The sequence below is a fragment of the Schistocerca nitens genome, chromosome 4, assembly GCF_023898315.1.
Source record: "Schistocerca nitens isolate TAMUIC-IGC-003100 chromosome 4, iqSchNite1.1, whole genome shotgun sequence".
Lineage (NCBI taxonomy): Eukaryota > Metazoa > Arthropoda > Insecta > Orthoptera > Acrididae > Schistocerca > Schistocerca nitens.
In genome coordinates this window covers 469,833,466-469,850,925 of record NC_064617.1, presented here as the reverse complement: position 1 = coordinate 469,850,925, position 17,460 = coordinate 469,833,466, and the positions used below count along the sequence as shown (strand labels likewise).

Genomic DNA, 17,460 nt, shown 5'->3' with positions numbered 1-17,460 from the left:
GACGAAAATCACGATAGTGAACCAAACAAACAATAAAACCTTAGAGTTAAATGGCGGCAATGATTTCATTAAAAAAGTATTGGCCTGTTATGACTATGCTTCCGAGCCTAGGAAAATACTTCATTGGCTAAAATATTCTTAAAATGGAGAATCGTGTCTGAAGAGAAGGGGTCGCCGCGCAGTGTGCGAGATGGCGGCCCGGAAGCGATGCTGTGTGTACATGTGTGCGTGTGGTTGCGCAGAGGGCCGGCGCGATGGACGGCTGCTACGTGCCCAACAACCCGCAGTTCGGCCTGTCGGAGGCGGCGGCCTGGGGGCTCGACGACATGGGCTCCTTCTCGCTGCCCGCGCTCGACCTCGACCCGCTGCCCAGTCTGCTGCCCTTCAGCCCCGCCGCCTACAAGTGAGTACCGCCCTACTGTCCACCGCATAGCTCTCAACCAACTATATTGTTTTTAGAACCTCTTTGGTAGTAGACAATAAGATCTTTAAGGACGATACAGAGGTGTTTAGGAATGAAATACGGGCAATCGCCTTGTAACTGGCTCGGTGACTCATAACCACCCTCAGGTAAGGCACCTTACGTCCTTTACTGGAACTGTCCTGCAACAATATTTACACCAAACGTCTCCCTTCAGTAACTGATAATTCGATTCTCACTATATTTATGCTTAAGTTCAAAAATTAAGAGACAGAGGGAAAATTTTGGAAAGTTTCATTACTATTTACAAAACAGGAAGTTTTCCTCCCGTGTCAACAAACAGACAGTTAATTCGAATCTGTCTGGAGTGGCTGCAACTAAACTTTACGAGTGTTTCCAAAGGCTTTAGTTTAGGCCACCTACTGAACGATAACAGGTAATTGCCATTTCACATAAGGCGTTTTGCAGTGGATCTCTAGGAAAGTTTCATCAGTATAAATCAAAATTTATTCTTTTCGTGTGAGGACATGCTAAACTGAGAATTTCAGAACGCAATGATCCTTTGGTTCCTTCTGGGGGCGCACCACTGACTCTATAAATTTGAAAAACAACATTGTTTCCAGGAGGCTGGTTGAAATGCGTATTTTGTTAATCACTAGGGCCTAGTTTATAGCGTGAGCTTGTTCTCAACTATACCTACAAACCTAATAGTTCACCACAATTAAATGGAAGTCGAAATATAAAAGTGTTTGCAACTGCACGGGATGTAGTGTTTTCACTAAATTATAGTGTGATTACTCACAATGGACGTGGAAACATCATCTTCATAAGTACTGTAAAACAGAAGCCACATGCCATACACAGTTATATATCGCATTGTCCTTTACAGACACAAACTAAAATATTATATGAATGGAGTAACAGTAGGTGCGAGAAAAGCAGTATAATAGATAATAAGAAACCACATATAATAACAAGCAACGAGAAACGATACCTCGCAATAGGTATCCACAAACCACACATACACAACTATTCGTATTTCAGCCGTATGTGAACAAATGTCTAGACGAGATTATTTAGAACTGTCTATCAAATAGTATAAAGTCGAAACATATTACGGTACTATAGTCATACAATTTCAAAGTAGTTCGTTCGTCGTATACTCATTGTTACATGTAAGGTATCACTTTAATGTTTATAAACGGTGTCACACATAAGAAACAGTGTTATATATCTTGAGAGAGGCTTTTATTTATATTTTACTCACAGTCACATATTATAATCAAAATCATAAACGGTTTCGGCCCTATGTTAACTACCTTCCGATTCTGAACATCAGCGGCATTTTGTGAACAGTTCACGCCAAACAGTGATGTGAACACGTCTCTCGCCAAATGCCGCCGATAACGCATAGAACCTGAAGAATGGCAGTGTATGGCTGAAACCGGGTATCATTGCAGTCATATTTTGTGATGGTGTTTCATATAAAAATAAGTAAATAATACTACAGTCACTCTTTTCCGCGAAACGTCGTTCATTTTCGATACTACCTTTCTTTTCTAAAATTTTCAGTAGTTGTTTGGACCCTACTGTACACTTTCACAATTTGCAACACCATTGAAGTAGTAAATAAAACCAGTAAAATCTTCATCCCGACGGAATACCAGTGTCTAGGAGACAATCAGTTGTCGGATAATGGAAAAGAGCAGAAAATTAATTTACATCCTGTGAAGATTTCATAAAAAGGGATATGGTGGCAGGGTTCAGTTCATTGTCCATTCCTTTTCTCAGTGTAGTTATTTGTATGGTTTACTGTTAAACAATACAGCTGTTCAGAATATTTTATGCCTATTTCTGACGTAAGTTCGTGCAGAAAGAGGTGAAATATTATATAAATAGTTGAACGTATGCTACCGCGAGTAATATCATACGTAGGTTACACAAAAGAGATTTTCAAGTTATTCAAAACAATTGCAATTTGCAACACAGTATCACAAGGTAAGGAAATAATCAGTAAATAGTTCTTCAGGGAGGTGATAACATTTACTGAAAGTCGAAGCATTTAACATCATGTGCTATAACACAGTGCCTTTTCCATAAAATAATCGTGACTCATACTGACATGACAATTAAAACCGAGTTAACGTTGCTTTTTAACATCTTTTTATAGTGTATTTAAAAGTAGTTATTATGAGACACTCACATTCATTACAAAGGAGACGTATAACCCTAACAAGTAGATACTTTTCAAAAGCCTCTCATGTCTGACCCTGTAAACGCAGTACATACACCCCATCATAGGATTTGTGGTTAACAATACAGATTCATTCAAGAGGAGATGCTGAATCGCGTGAACGCTACAGGGAAAGAGTCCGAAAATATATCTGTAAGACCTAAAAGAACGGAAGATACCTGGTCATTATTCAACAGGTTTCATAACTGAAGCTAATTATAATTCAGTTGACATTGTTAAGCTGGTTAAGCTGTAGTTTCCTCTATGCTTTATCCGGGAAGTTGCAACAGTGCAAGAATATACCACTATACCATGTCTGGTGAGGTCTTGTGGTGTTCTGACTTCCTTACTAAGAAAGTGTTTCAGTCTTCCTGTTACAGTTTTGTATCGAAAATGAAACACGAATTTATGAGCGGTATATTAAACCACTGTACTGTTAAACACGTTGAAGGTCTAATACGCAACAGCGCAAGAGACGAGAGAGAAATGAACTAATATGTAATATTATTAGTCTGCAATAGCTCTTAATCGCGAGACATTTGAATATTACCTGGTAATCTGAAGGTAGAGACGTTAAAATTAATATTTTTTAGAGTATCATTTACAACAATCTCGGAAAACATTAAAAATACAATTTTTCTACCTGCAAGTTGTCTCTTGATGAGCTCCAGAGAGTCCGTGTAGCACATATGTCAGTCGTTTACAGTAATTATTTACCCTCTGATTGTGTCTCAGTAAGGTGAAAATCAACGACTAATATGGTTGAAGTTTCACGGAACATTACGTGAAATTTTCCTTCGGAGAAGTGAGAGAAGTAGTTTAAAAAATTTTAAGGCACTATAATTACTACATACGATTCATTTCGTAATGTTCCTTTTATGACGGAGAATATTCACGAATAGCGTGACAAACATCACTGTGGTAGTAAAAGCTAACGGCTAGTTAAACGCAAGAGACAAAAGAGGAATGAGGTAACACATAAATTAAGGACTTAAGCATGGAGCAGAGGAAGTATAATATAATACATAACTGAATGAATCGGTAACAGTTGCTTTTCGTCAGTAAGTTAGATAATATCTGGTGCTTTGATTTCAATAGTCTGACCGTAACTCAGGCAGTAAATTAAGAAAGAAAAAAATTAGGTGTGGTTTTCTGTAGTATTTTCCGGACTTTTCTTTGGTTTTATTTCTGCATCAGACTACAGGCTATCTACAACTGCGTGGTGGAGCTTCTAATTTGTAAACTTTTGAACTTCAAGTTACGTGTTAAAAGTACCAACCGTTCCTGTTTACGACAGCAGATTTACAACTTGTGGATTGCTCATCGAGATCAAAAGTAAAATCTAACTCAAATAATCGAGGTAGAAGAAAACTATTATACCGTCTTAAAAACACCAATATTATTCAGTCTTAAAAATGCCTGTCTTTTGTAAAGAGATTTCATCAGACTCACTTCTGTTAGATATTTTGTCTATCCCTCTTGTTCTATCGAGAAAAGTGTCCTCCTAATTATTTACAGAATCGTCTCCTATAAGAAAGCATTACTACCATCCCTGAATTATTTCTGTAAAGCATTGTCTAGCAAGTCCTAGTCCTCTTCTAGATTTTGCTTACTCTTCAATGTTCTGTTAACTGATTTTCAACGCACAATAGTCTTCATCTAACGAATACTGTTTTCACTTTTCTAAAAATGTGCAACTGTTTCCATTTTCTTCATTTTTGTTACTCTGATGCTGAAAAAATGCTGTAGCTTTGTGTATTAATGCTTACCTAATATTGGTCATCATAGTACACTAATTTTAACATCTATCTTTTTACTTTCGGTAAAAACTAGTACCGAACGTACATTGCTCAACAATACAGACAGAAAATTATTAAAATGGATTAGCAGAAGAAGATGTCATATACGAATCCTGTCGTCAGTAGCCCCACTTACGTTTTTTCTGAAGCAATATATTCAATATGGCTTGTTTATCTAAAAGTTCGGACTGATTACACTTTTTGCTGTCAAATTTGTTTCTTGGCTAATGAACTTGTGAGGCTGATATTATTTTAGTTTAAATATCCGCATGTCTCTTGTGTATTTTTCTTCTTTTAACTGGTACATTCTTCTATTAATTGGCAGATAATTTACTGCTTTCCATTTCTAACATCTGTGAAAAGGATGCATCATAATCTGTAATCTTTTCGGTTTTAGAATTTCAACAACTACCGTTAAAAATTAATCAAACAGATATTTATTCTTCTATCTAGAAAAGCAACAAAAGTCGCTTAGCAGTGGAAAGGCATCAGGTTCGGATGAGATATCTGTAAGATTCTACAAAGATTATGCGAAACAACATACTTCTCTTCTATCAGAAGTTAATCGTAGACCGCTTGGGGTACGAAGGTATCTAGCGGCTGGGAAAATCGCAGTTCATTTCCAGTTTCAAGAAGGGTTGTAGGACAGATACACGTAATTGTAGGCCTATAATGTTCAATTATGGAACATGTCTTACACTCAAGAATTACGACTTATTTTGGAACGCAAATCTGCTCTGTAAAAACCAACATGGATAACGCGAACAGAGATGTTGCGAAATTCAGTTCGCTCTGTTCCTCCATGAAATTCGTAGCGCCGTAGACAACGGCGCTCAGATTGATTCCGTGTTTCTTGACTTCAGGAATGCATTTGATTCCTTCCCTGACTACCATTTAATGAAAGAAATACGAGCTTACCGAGTACTGGACCAGATTTACGAATAAATTCCCTACAGAAAGAACTCAACACGTCGCTGTTAACGGAACAAAATCGAGTTTATGTACAGGTAATTTCGGGAGTACCTCAAGAACGTGTGATACGACCGTTACTGTGCACAATGTATGTATGCATGTAAATGATCTAGTAGAAAGTATTGGAAACTCTAAGACTATTCACAGATTATGCGGTTGTCTTTAAGAAAGTAGCAACGCCAGAAGACATTAACCATTAGCAGAATGACCTATAGAGGAATAATGAATGATGCAGGTACTGGCAATTAACCCTGAACACAGACAAATGTGATGTATTGCGCAGATGTAGGAAAAGAAATAGACTACTGTACAAGTACACTATTGATGCCAAATTAATGGAAACAGTATCCACCGTAAAATATCTAGGATTAACTATTCAGAGTGAACTTAAATGGAATGACCACATACAACAAATAGTAGGAAGAGCAGACGCCAAACTGAGATTCGTAGGAAGATTCTGAAGGAAATATAACGCATCCACGAAGGAAGTGGTTTACAAGACGCTTGTTCGACCGATCCTTGAGTATTGTTCGTCATTCTGCGACCCTTACTAGATAGAAGATTCAACAAAGAGTGGCGCGTTTCGTCGCAGGATTGTTTAGTCGGCACAAGAACGTTATAGAGGTCTCAAATAACCCCACAAGCAGACGTTACAAGAGAGGCGTTTCTCTTCATGGAGAAGTTTACCATTAAAATTTAAGAGAGAGCACTTTCCGGGAAGCCGAGCGGTCTAAGGCGCTGCAGTCATGGACTGTGCGGCTGGTCCCGGCGGAGGTTCGAGTCCTCCCTCGAACATGGATGTGTGTGTTTGTCCTTAGGATGATTTAGGTTAAGTAGTGTGTAAGCTTAGGGACTTATGACCTTAGCAGTTAAGTCCCATATGATTTCACACACATTTGAACGTTCCAGGAAGAGTCGCTCAACAATTTACTTCCTCCAACATATATCTCACTAAATGACCACTACGAGAAAATTCGAGGAATTAGAACTAATACAGAGGCTTGCCGATAATCGTTCTTCCCACTTACCATTTCCAAGTGGAACAGAGAAGGGGGGATCAGTTAGTGGTACTGGAAGTATACTCCACCTTGCGGAGTAGGATGAAGCTGTAGATAGGTGTAGATCTTAGAGACTTATTGCTATTTTACGTTTCTGGATTGTGAAGATAATGAGATTGCAAAATTCCTATTACGACCACTCACACGCAAACGTTTGCGTACTAACTGATCAATCGTAAAAAAACAATAATTCTTTGTTAGTTTCGCTATCAACTACTGTTTTATTATCATGCTCTGCTATTAACTCTTCTTTTTCCATATCTTGTAATACTTGGAATTCTTCTACCACTGTTCTTCTACACCACAGATATTTATTTTGCCATGTCGTTCTTTTCGTTTTATATTCCTTCACTATGTGGTTTCTTTGTTCATCTCACATTTTACGTTATAGTATGGCGTTTTTGGTCTGTTTCTTTTAATAATTCCCTCGTCAGCACATCTTACAGCTTTTTCAAGGGTTCTTAGTCTCTTTATATCTCATGCGCTATCGCGATGGATAAAAGACGCGACAGCACTTGCAGCAAAGCTACAATGAGATTGGTCTGATCTAGATATTCGTAGACTACTTCTACCACCAACAAAGACACACCCACACCCACACCCACCCACCCACACACACACACACACACACACACACACACACACACACACACACACACACACATCACAAACTATTACACCTGCTACGGTGCAATACCTCTTTATTACACGGAAGATATGGGTGTACTGTAACGATTTGATCACAGTTCCAGTCCGTACTGGATCGTCGTAAATTGTCGAACACATCAAAAGAATAATTTAGATTACCCAGGGTCGAGAAAACCTGTCAGTAATCGGTGACCGTAAATCCAAAACATAGCCCAACTGAAATCTTGTGAACAGCCAGGTCACGTAATTACACTGTAAGTGAGGCAGAGACTTTAACACACATACTTCGAAGTGTCTTGAATACGCGTTGCGGTCGGGTTTTATTTCCGGCTTGAAGTCAGAGATATTGCGTATCACCCCATTCATATACACATAATGCTGTAATTGTCAGTGTCATGTCACGATCGTTGTGCTAGTAGTGTGGAGGTGTCGATGGGCAAGCCAGTTACAGATCCACTGTCCATTTTGACATTTGGTGTCACTGTGTCCTCTGCTTTGGGTGGAGGCATGGTGCTGATGCTAAAGTCGGATGGAGCGGGTGTTCCAGATTCCGAATCTACTCTGGAAGTCAGTGGTGCTTGAGGTGGAGAAGGTTCTTATTCTATTGGGCCAGCGCCGATAGTGCTGAACACGGATAAGTCTGGAGAAGGCGGTGGTAGTCTCTAAGTGCAAACTAATAAAATTAGGCAAAATTAGTCAGCTTGTTATACCAGCATGTCACCACTGGCGTTCACTGTTGAGATTTATCATTCACAGATGGCTTCATACTAGGACCATTATACTCGTCAGAGCTCAAACCTGTGTGCTCAGTGCGTACTGGGGACGACGGTTAGGCTGGCGTAGTCATAAGATTCGGGAGATCACAGGGGGGGGGGGGGTGTCTGTACCGTGGGTGGCCATGGAGAAGCTAAACAGAGTGCGCCCGTGTAATAGACATACTCCTGTAGTGGCCCAGGTAATGGGACAGGGCATCGATGTTGGGTTTGGCTGGTAGCATCTTCAAATCTACAGCTCAAAGTCGCGCACGAACCGTGCCGTTGTCAGGTGCGTTATGCCACTCAGAAAGCAGATACCCTGAAACGTCAAATGAAGGACACTGACAGAGACGATTGTTTCTAGTGCCCTTTGCTTGTGATTTTTTCCTGCAAGGTGCTTGTTGTCTATCTTCCTGTGACATTTGACTGCAAAGTACATAAGGAAACATAGGAATGGAATCTATTACAATGAGCCGCATCGATATGAGGAAGAGGCCGCAGAAGTCCACAAGGATGCACTCGCATGGACGCTGCGCCGTTGGTCAGGCATGGAAACGTTGCCAGAGTGCTCACTAAATCGACGCGCAGATGTTCCTGATGTCCTGCGTGTTGGTGCGCCAGTAAGCGTGCACCTTGACAGCGGCTTCACGAGTGTCGTCCATTGTTACCAGTGTGCAGGAGGTTCATGACACGCTGACGTCATGTCGGCCGGATGATCACACAGCAGAATCATTTCTCCCTGTACCGTCTGGATTCTGTATTTTTAGAGGCCTGGAGGCGAGTGGGAAGCGAGACGTTCCGGCCAACCTTGGTGAATGTATTTAGCAACGTGTTTTAGAATAAGGTCCGCAGCTATCTCAATTACGGATGCAGTGAGAGGGAACTCCTGTAGGTGGTTTCAGAAAGCGCTGTCTACTTGAGAGCACACTGTTTTTCAGGATTAAATGTGAAATCTGGGCAGGACATCGGCATTAGGATGTAGTGCTATCGGCTGATTCTGCGAATTATTGTAATTATTGAGGAAGAAGTGTTTAATACCATTTTATTGAAATACGTTATTTGACAAAATGACTCTTGGTATTGGTTAGAACGTCCATGTGCGATGTCAGTAACTTCATGAAAGACTTCTTATGATACATTAGTTGCCAATATGGCAATTGGGTTTCCAGATTTCTGACTGTAGATATACGAAGCGTGCTGAAAAGTAACACCTCAGAAATTTTTATTTTGTTCTCATAATCGGTTGAGGTATTACACGTTATGCATAGTACTTACTCGACTTACTCGCTTCGCTGACGCAAGTTGCAATTCTCTGCGGCTAGGGAGCTCCGAATTTCAGCGTGTAACACGGCGGTGTGTAAAGCAACAATGGCGATGCGTGAGAAACCCTCAGAAAACTAGAAGAACGAGTTTGAAGAGTTCATCCACACAAATGGAGCACAGTCTCTTTCAGCATGTCAATGCCACACCACACACAAGCGGTGCGACATTTGGAAAACTCGGACGCATTTAATTCACTGTCATCGATTATCTTCCTTACAGTTCCGACTTGGCCCCATCTGATTTTTATCTGTTTCCGAAACTTAACTTCAGTCCGATAGTAATAAAGCAGTACAAGCGGAGGTGTGGTTGTGGTTCCGTCAACAAAGTCAAACATTCTACAGTGACGCTAACTGGTCTCTCATTGGGAGAAATATGTTCGTCACCATTGTGACTATGTTTAGAAATAGATATGTAGACATGAAGAACAAGTGTGTAGAATGTTAAAAACGCTTGTTTTATTTAAAAAGCTTTCACATAAAAAAATCTGGAGGCATTACTTTTCAGAAAGCCCTTTCATATATAACGTGCATTCAAAAATTAAACGAGCCGGAGGCCAACAATAAACCGCCGAAATGTGGTGAGGTCGTTTATAAGAGCTCTGAGGTCCAAAACTCGCCGCTAGAAGGACACGGGTGCACACCTACGCGCTAGCTCGCCCACGCGTCGTCCGTACTTTGCTCTCAGTCGTACTGAGAACAGAGTGGAGGCTTCAAAAGAAGTGCAAAAGCATGCAGTGCGTTTCCTGAAGTGGGGGAGAGGAAATTCATCAAATAATAATTCACCGTTTTCAGCGCGATGAGTGCAGAATACCGTCGATGAGTGAGCATGCTCGCTCTGTCATCACTAGGTGTGCGCCCGCGTGCCTCTAGCGACAGGTCTGGGGCCTCATTGTTGACAAAGTGACCGTACCTCCTTTCGTAACGAGGCCCACGGGAAAGATATGCCGTGGCACGTACGTCACAGCACGTGACACTGCAGGTCTTACGAGAGCCAGCAGCCCTTTCCGGCGGGGGGCCAGTAACTATTTCAGACGGGTTTCATATTTCTGGACTGCGTGTTTAAAAGATGCAAGTTCTCGAAAGCACACGACAAAATTATGACCTTTAGTGGGTACATTTTCAATTAAATATTGATTTCCTATGGGCCCTACACCGAGCCGAGCGTTCGCGAAGTGTGTAGGACAAGCCGACTAGTGTGAAGTCACAAGTTCGTTGCAGGGCCCTTACATATCATTAACACCACTTTCGTAGGTAACGAGATAACGATCCTTTCAGCGGTTTTCGTTTTACAGAGTCCACCTTATGTACCGGATGACCCAGAATTCCGCCGATAGTCTGTAAGTTGTTGTTCATTGATACCTTCTACGTATTTTGGTGTAAATGAAATTTTAATCACCAGATCTCTCCTCCGATTTCGAAAACATTCTGTTGGCACCCACTTACATAGGGAGAAATGATCATCACGATAAAATAAGAGAAATCATGGCTCACACAGAAAACTTTAAGTGCTCGTTTATTCCCGCTCGCCGTTCGAGAGTGGAACGATAGAGAGACACTTGAAGGTGGTTCATTGAACCCTCTGTCAGGTACTTTATTGTGAATAGCAGAGTAATCTCGTGGATGTAGATGCAGATGACGGGAACCACAGTCTTCACAGGCTCATTAAAGATTTATTTTCGTTGTTTTATTACCCAATAAGCTTTGTACCTTTAATGCACTGAAAATAGCGGCTAGCGGTGCAAATGTCGACGCTGTCGCTGTCTGTCTGGATTACAAATTCGCTGACAAAACCTGCTGCTGACAATAGTAATGACTTCCTAATTTTGTTGATTCACGACCGCATTCAGTACTGCTCGATTCTGTGTTGGCTTTTGTTTCCCGGTTGTGTTAGTTGTTCGTTGACAGCGAGACACAAGAGTGCGGTAGGTAAGTTTATTGATGAAAGGCTGGCCGATATACACATTGTGTATGGGTTCACTGAATGCAGTGGAAGATTAGCACAGCGCTACTATGCTGAGTTGGGCGGGCGTAGACGTCAACAACGTCGCAGTGTACGTGTTGCGTCTGAGGATTGTTGCATTGCTCTGTGTTGTAAATTTTGGTTACTGCACTTAACTGTTGTGAACATGTTTTCACAGAAACAAGGGTGACTGAAGTAACAAGACGAATAAATCACAATTACGTTATTACTCTATAACGAGCCGTGTGTCTCTTATTCCAGCATACTCAGAATTATCCCTAGACAACCTCTGAAAGTATGTCGGTGGAGTTCACCCTGTATACATATTGTTACACTGCAAAAAATTGTTATAGACAAATGTAAAATTTTCTCTAAGAATCTCCAGCCAGCACCAAGCCAGAGCAGACCTGGTCAATGCAGTCAAAATGACAAACAGGCACAAAGCTGACGTTGCGGAAACCGGAAGAAACCTACAAGAATTCTCATTTCTCCCGAGCGAGAAGCTCGACTTCGAATACAGCAACACGACCAAATCGAGCAGAAGACATCACGCATTATAACAGGTCAGCTTGATTTTGTAAGAGTGAGGAAAAGTTTGACAACAATCTGAAGCTCTGACAGCCATTCTTATGAAATAAAGAGTGATGAAGACTACTGATGAGCCCGGAAAAGTAGGCCACATTCGTTCGTCACCAGTCGGACGTAACATCACTGCCTCAGACCATTAGTAACAAATACCCAGACTTCCAAGCCTTTGTGTTCAGTCACCAGCTCTGAGAGCGAAACTGTGACGCGCTGCCACCGTTCACCAATGTGACTTCAACCTCACTGACTGTTATCCGTCTAGTCTACTATACACTGTCACCGTGGGCTTCCAACCTCGAAAACACTGATGAGAAGACTTGAAGGCTTTTACCTCCGGCTTTCTGAGACGAACTGATGGTGCTTGACGCACTGTAAACTTGTTACAGCGATCAAGAAGCATGGAAACTCCTGTTGTCCCAGACTGGTACCTGTAAGTAGTTATCGACATCCCCAGGCTTCCGTGGAACAAGGGCTATGCTGTGGATCACCTTCACGCCATGCATAGCTTTTGAGATATTACCTGGGCTCAAGCCCCTCGACGTCAACGAGAGTGCTCTGATGAAATGAAATGTGTGGCTAGGGCCTCCCCCCCGGGTAGACCGGTCGCCTTGTGCAAGTCTTTTTAGTTGACGCCACTTCGGCTACTTGCGTGTCGATAGGCGTGAGATGACGATGAGGAGAACACAACACGCAGTCCCTGAGCGGAGAAAATCTTCGAGCCAGCCGGAAATCGAACCCGGTCCCTTTTGCAGGGCATTCTGCCGTGCTGACCACTCAGCTGTCGGAGCGGACAGTGCTCTGATAATTCGCAGTCTCTGTCCTGGTCAGCTTCGGCTGTCGTAACGGACTATGCCGTTTGCCTCTTACGTCTGCTACCTGCACGACGCCTTGATTCCGTGACCCACACGCAGAGGTTGACGCCAGCCAGAGTTCGATGCGACAGCATCAGCAAATTCCGGGACCGTAACGCTGCATTCACGCCGAACTGGGCACCTACAAAGAGGAGAAAATTACCATCGTAAACATTAATGAGTAATTTCTTATTTCACTAATGTTGTGCCCTAAGCGCCAGCTCAGCTCCATCACACTCTACACTCCGTTATCCTGACACTTGTAGAGGTCTCAGCTTGGACCTCTGCAATTTTCTTGCACGAGATGTTAATGGAAAAAACTAGAAGAAATCCTACAAACTCAAGAAATTAATGCTTCTTTAGGTTTGGGCCATTTTATTTCTGCCGAGAAATCTTTCCCTCGGTGGTGCAGGCTGACTTCCTGTAGACATTCAGTACTCATTGCTCGTTTCTTACTGGTCGTATTTATCTCTGCACATAGTCGTCTGGCTGGGAGGCTGTTCTCAGTTATGCCAGTTACAGCACGTATAGTTGCCTTCAATATTAGCCATCCTGTAGGCATTAGTTTGAGATTGAAATTTCTCTTAGCTAGAGTAAGGAAGGATTGACTGTATTTAATTTGGAGAAAAGTTTCATAGCCAGGATCACATTCTACACTATTTAGAAACGATCTTTTTCAAAAAGGTGTAAGTCATCAGTTTTACCTTTCAATGATTCTCGTGTCTTACCTAATACAGAAGTAGGTCTATCGTTTGTGTTTACAAGGACGCCAGTAAAGCTATTGATCGGCTTATAACAAGAAAACGAATTTCATACTTACCTTTTAAGAAACTGTTGCCACTCACATATGCCATTTTAAAAATAAACAGCTGAGCATGGAAACAGCTGAAGAGCGAATAGAATTTGTTATTTTATGGAGGAAGTGTAATTATTTCTTGTTCATTTATAAAATTTTACTACCTGAATATCGGGTGATGGAAGTTCTACAAGTTATCTGAAGCTGAAAGTAGATAAAGAAAGAGACGAAGAACCCCTTCTAGTTACAAAAATAACAAATTAAAGGCAACCAGTTTGATGTTGCTGAGCAATAGTCATACAATAGTTTTTAAAGGAACACACCGCCATTTGACTGTTTCATTGTTTATTTAAGTACAATCCAGGTTTCAGATTTTTATACCATTTTCAAGTATTGGGTTTTACGATTTTAACATATATTGTAGGTCAACCTGTTAAGTGTCAAATGTCGGTGTGTTCCTTGAAAAAAATAAATAAATAAAAGCAGTTCGATTAAAGGGTGAAGCCTATGTTAATCATAGGGGGAACCCAACTATAGCTAAAAAACCTGAATTCTGTTGAGGGTAAGCTTGCAGTGTATTTAGCACATATCTGTTATGTTCCTTTCATATTGAAATTATTGTCCCAAAAATTAACAAAAAATAAACAGCCTAACATTTTCTGTTTATCACGAACATAACTTCGAATATCATCAACAAAAAATAAAATAAAAAATAAAACATCTGTGATTAAAAATCTTTCATAATTCTGAAATTTTATTTCATTTTTTATTTTTTATTTTATTTTTTTGCTTCAGATGTAAGAAGAACTGTTCGGAAGCAATTGCAGAGGAAAACTGCTTAGATATTTTTATAAATTTTTACAACATTCCTAACAAGAACGAGCAAGACCTATTTCTTCAAGGATTAATAGATTCTCAAAAGGTCAAGCAGAGGCGATCGAAAAGAAAGGATAATCCTGTGGTGATGCATTGTGCTAGTTTTTTTGCCCTGGTTTGTGGAAGACGTGAAGAGGTTTGCACCAAAGCTTTCCTCTCAGTTTTAGACATCAGTGAGAAAGTAGTACGAAGAATAAGAAAGCTTAAGCCGTCTGGGAGACCCTCAGTAGACAGGAGTGGTAGTGGAGTTACACATAGCCTCGAATCTGTGTTCATGAGGCAGCACGCGAATCTCTTCAGTCATTCCCCTTAGGGGAAAGTTATTACACTGCCAGAAAAGAATATTATCTTACTACATATAAATGTGTAAACGATGCAGAAATTATTCTTAGAGAAGTAGCCAGAGCGTACCGTAACTTATGACTTTTACTGGAACTTCTATGGGAACAATTTCAGTTATCGATTTGGGCTACCACAGGTGGATATACCTGCTTTGCCTGTGAAGACCTGAAATTGAAACTTAGAACTAGAACAGCAGTTGCAGAATTGATGGTACAGCATCATAGAAGTAGGAAATTTTACTCCACTCTCGAGTATGAAGAATCGGAGGAGGCAAATAAAGAGATGAATTTGTTGTCCTTATCAGGCTGTCGAAAGTGCCAATACAACAACTATTTTTTAAGGAATCTTAATGTTTTTTGCATTCGTGATATAAAAAAGGGTCTAGCTCATATTACGTTTACCATGAAGGAGATGATAAAAAGGGCCCTAATGAAGTCTGTTCCTTTCTGTCCGATTGTCTAAAGTCTGCACCTAAAAGCATCATAGAGCTTAGGCTGTTCTGTGATAAATGTTTTGGACAGAACAAGAATCAGTCTTGTGCCGATTCTTATCATCACTTACAGATTCTGGCCGTTTCCAAAAAATACAGCAATATTATCCTGTGCGACGTCACAGCTTTCTTACTTGTGACAGAGATTTTTGGATTATCTCAAAACGGCTTCGTCGGTACGACGGAATTTTCCCTATCCCTCCGATTATAGAACGCATTGTTCATAGTGCTGACAAAGTAGGCACGTTCGTAATAGGAGAAGTCCAACTATCTCAAATTCTCGAACTTGTAGACGAAACACTATAAGGAAACCACATCTTTGAAGAAACAGTGAGCAAGTGTAGAACTGAGAGAATTAACTAGGCAATCAGCACACAGTTCCAACTTGTTTACTCGCACGATAGATGTGGTATATCAAAGGGTCCAGTAAGATAAACGGATTTGTAAACCACAAATTCTTCATACCAGCTTAGAAATATCGGTTCCAACTGCAGCAAAAAGGAAAAAAAAAATGCAAGGCTTGAAGAAGGTGAAGCATATTGCACCTGAACGTAAGACATACAGCTAATAATGCTGTTAACAGTGATTGAAAAATAGTAAATTCCAATAAAATTGCGTGCTTTTTCTAACACACTGGAATATTTTGCACTTTCATTAAAGTTTTCTTCTTTGTGTGTGATTTTGAATGATTTACTCTGTAACAGAATGTTGTAATATTGTTAATTATCAATCTTCCATTATGCCTCTGCATGTCCTTAAGTCCATGTGTTTTAAAAGGGTGAATTTTTCCATTTTTAAAACTACTATTGGGTATTATGTACAGAAAGAAGGTACCACAAAATCAGTAAATCTTCACTAAATCTATCAGTTATAATATTCAGTATGATATATTTTCAGACAATTTGCTTCTAAAATAGTTTTCTTCAGTTTCGCACAAATTTGCGTATCTCGACATGCCCTTTTAAAAAAGACCAATTCATTTATTTTCAACAGTTAAGTCTGTTATCTTCTGCTTTCAAAAAATGTTTTGTTATACGTCCTGTTCCATTACAACTGTGTCACACATGCCATGTTGACATAATAGTGGATACGTATTTAGCACATTCCACATACGTTAAAAATAAGCGTAAAAACAGGTTTGTCGCGAATAACAACAATACGTACAGTTGGAAAGTATCTTTTGTAACTACGGATATCCACATACACTATATGATCAAACGTATGCGGACACCTGGTCGAAAATGACTTTCGTGGCTTCCTCCATCGGTAACGATGGAATTCAGTATAGTGTTGGCCCACCGTTAGCCTTGACGACAGCTTCCACTCTCGCAGGCACACGCTCAATCAAGTGCTGGAAGGTTTTTCGGGGAATGGCACCCCATTCTTCATGGAGTGCTGCACCGAGGAGAGGTATCGATGTCGGTCGGTGAGGCCTGGCACGAAGTCCGCGTTCCGAAACATCCCAGAGGTGTTTTATAGGATTCAGGCTAGGACTCTGGGCAGGCCAGTCCATTACAGGAATATTATTGTTGTGTAACCACTCCGCCACTGGCCGTGTATTATAAACAGGTGCTCGATGGTGTTGAAAGATGCAATCGCCATCCTCGAATTGCTCTTCAACAGTGGGAAGCAAAAAGGTGCTGCATCAAGCAAGAACGTGATTTATCATTCCACACAACATTTTTCAACTGTTCAAAGCTCCTTACACCAAGCGAGGCGTAGTCTGGCATTTAGCGGAGTGATGTTTTTTTAGATTAGATTAGTTTCCGTTCTATAGATACGTGCTGAGGAGATCCTCGTGGATGTGGAACATGTCAATTTTTTTTTAAAGCTGAAATAACAATACTAATAGTACGAATATATACAATACGTCATTTGTTTCTATTAAAAAATTCGTCAATGGAGTAGAAGGAGTTGGCCACTAGTAAGTCTTTCAGGCTCCTTTTAGACTGATCTTTATTTGTAACTAAATTTTTTATGTTTACTGGCAAATTATTGAAGATGGGTGTTCCTGAGTAGTGGACCCCTTTTTGAACTAAAGTAAGTGCTTTTAAGTCCTTGTGCAGATCATTTTTGTTCCTGGTATTGTATGTATGAACTGAGCTGTTTGTTGGAAAAAGAGATATATTATTTAGGACAAATTTCATTAATGAGTAAATATACTGAGAGGCAGTAGTTAGTATACCCAGTTCTTTGAAGAGGTTTCTACAGGATGTCCGTGAATTTACTCCACAAATAATACGTATTACATGCTTTTGGACTCTGAAAACTTTTGTTTGACTTGAAGAGTTACCCCAAAATATTATACCATATGACATTATGGAATGAAAGTAGGCAAAGTATGCAAGCTTT

The 17,460-nt window shown here is 40.5% G+C and overlaps 1 protein-coding gene across 1 annotated transcript in view; it reads left to right on the top strand.

Annotated features, from left to right (window-relative positions):
- The first annotated feature begins 254 nt into the window (after positions 1-254).
- LOC126252373 (protein glass-like) overlaps positions 255-17,460 on the top strand; it is a 99,422-nt gene continuing 82,216 nt past the window's right edge. The window contains exon 1 of the mRNA XM_049953265.1: positions 255-403. Coding sequence (XP_049809222.1) covers positions 255-403 — 149 coding nt within the window. The remainder of the gene's footprint in view (positions 404-17,460) is intronic.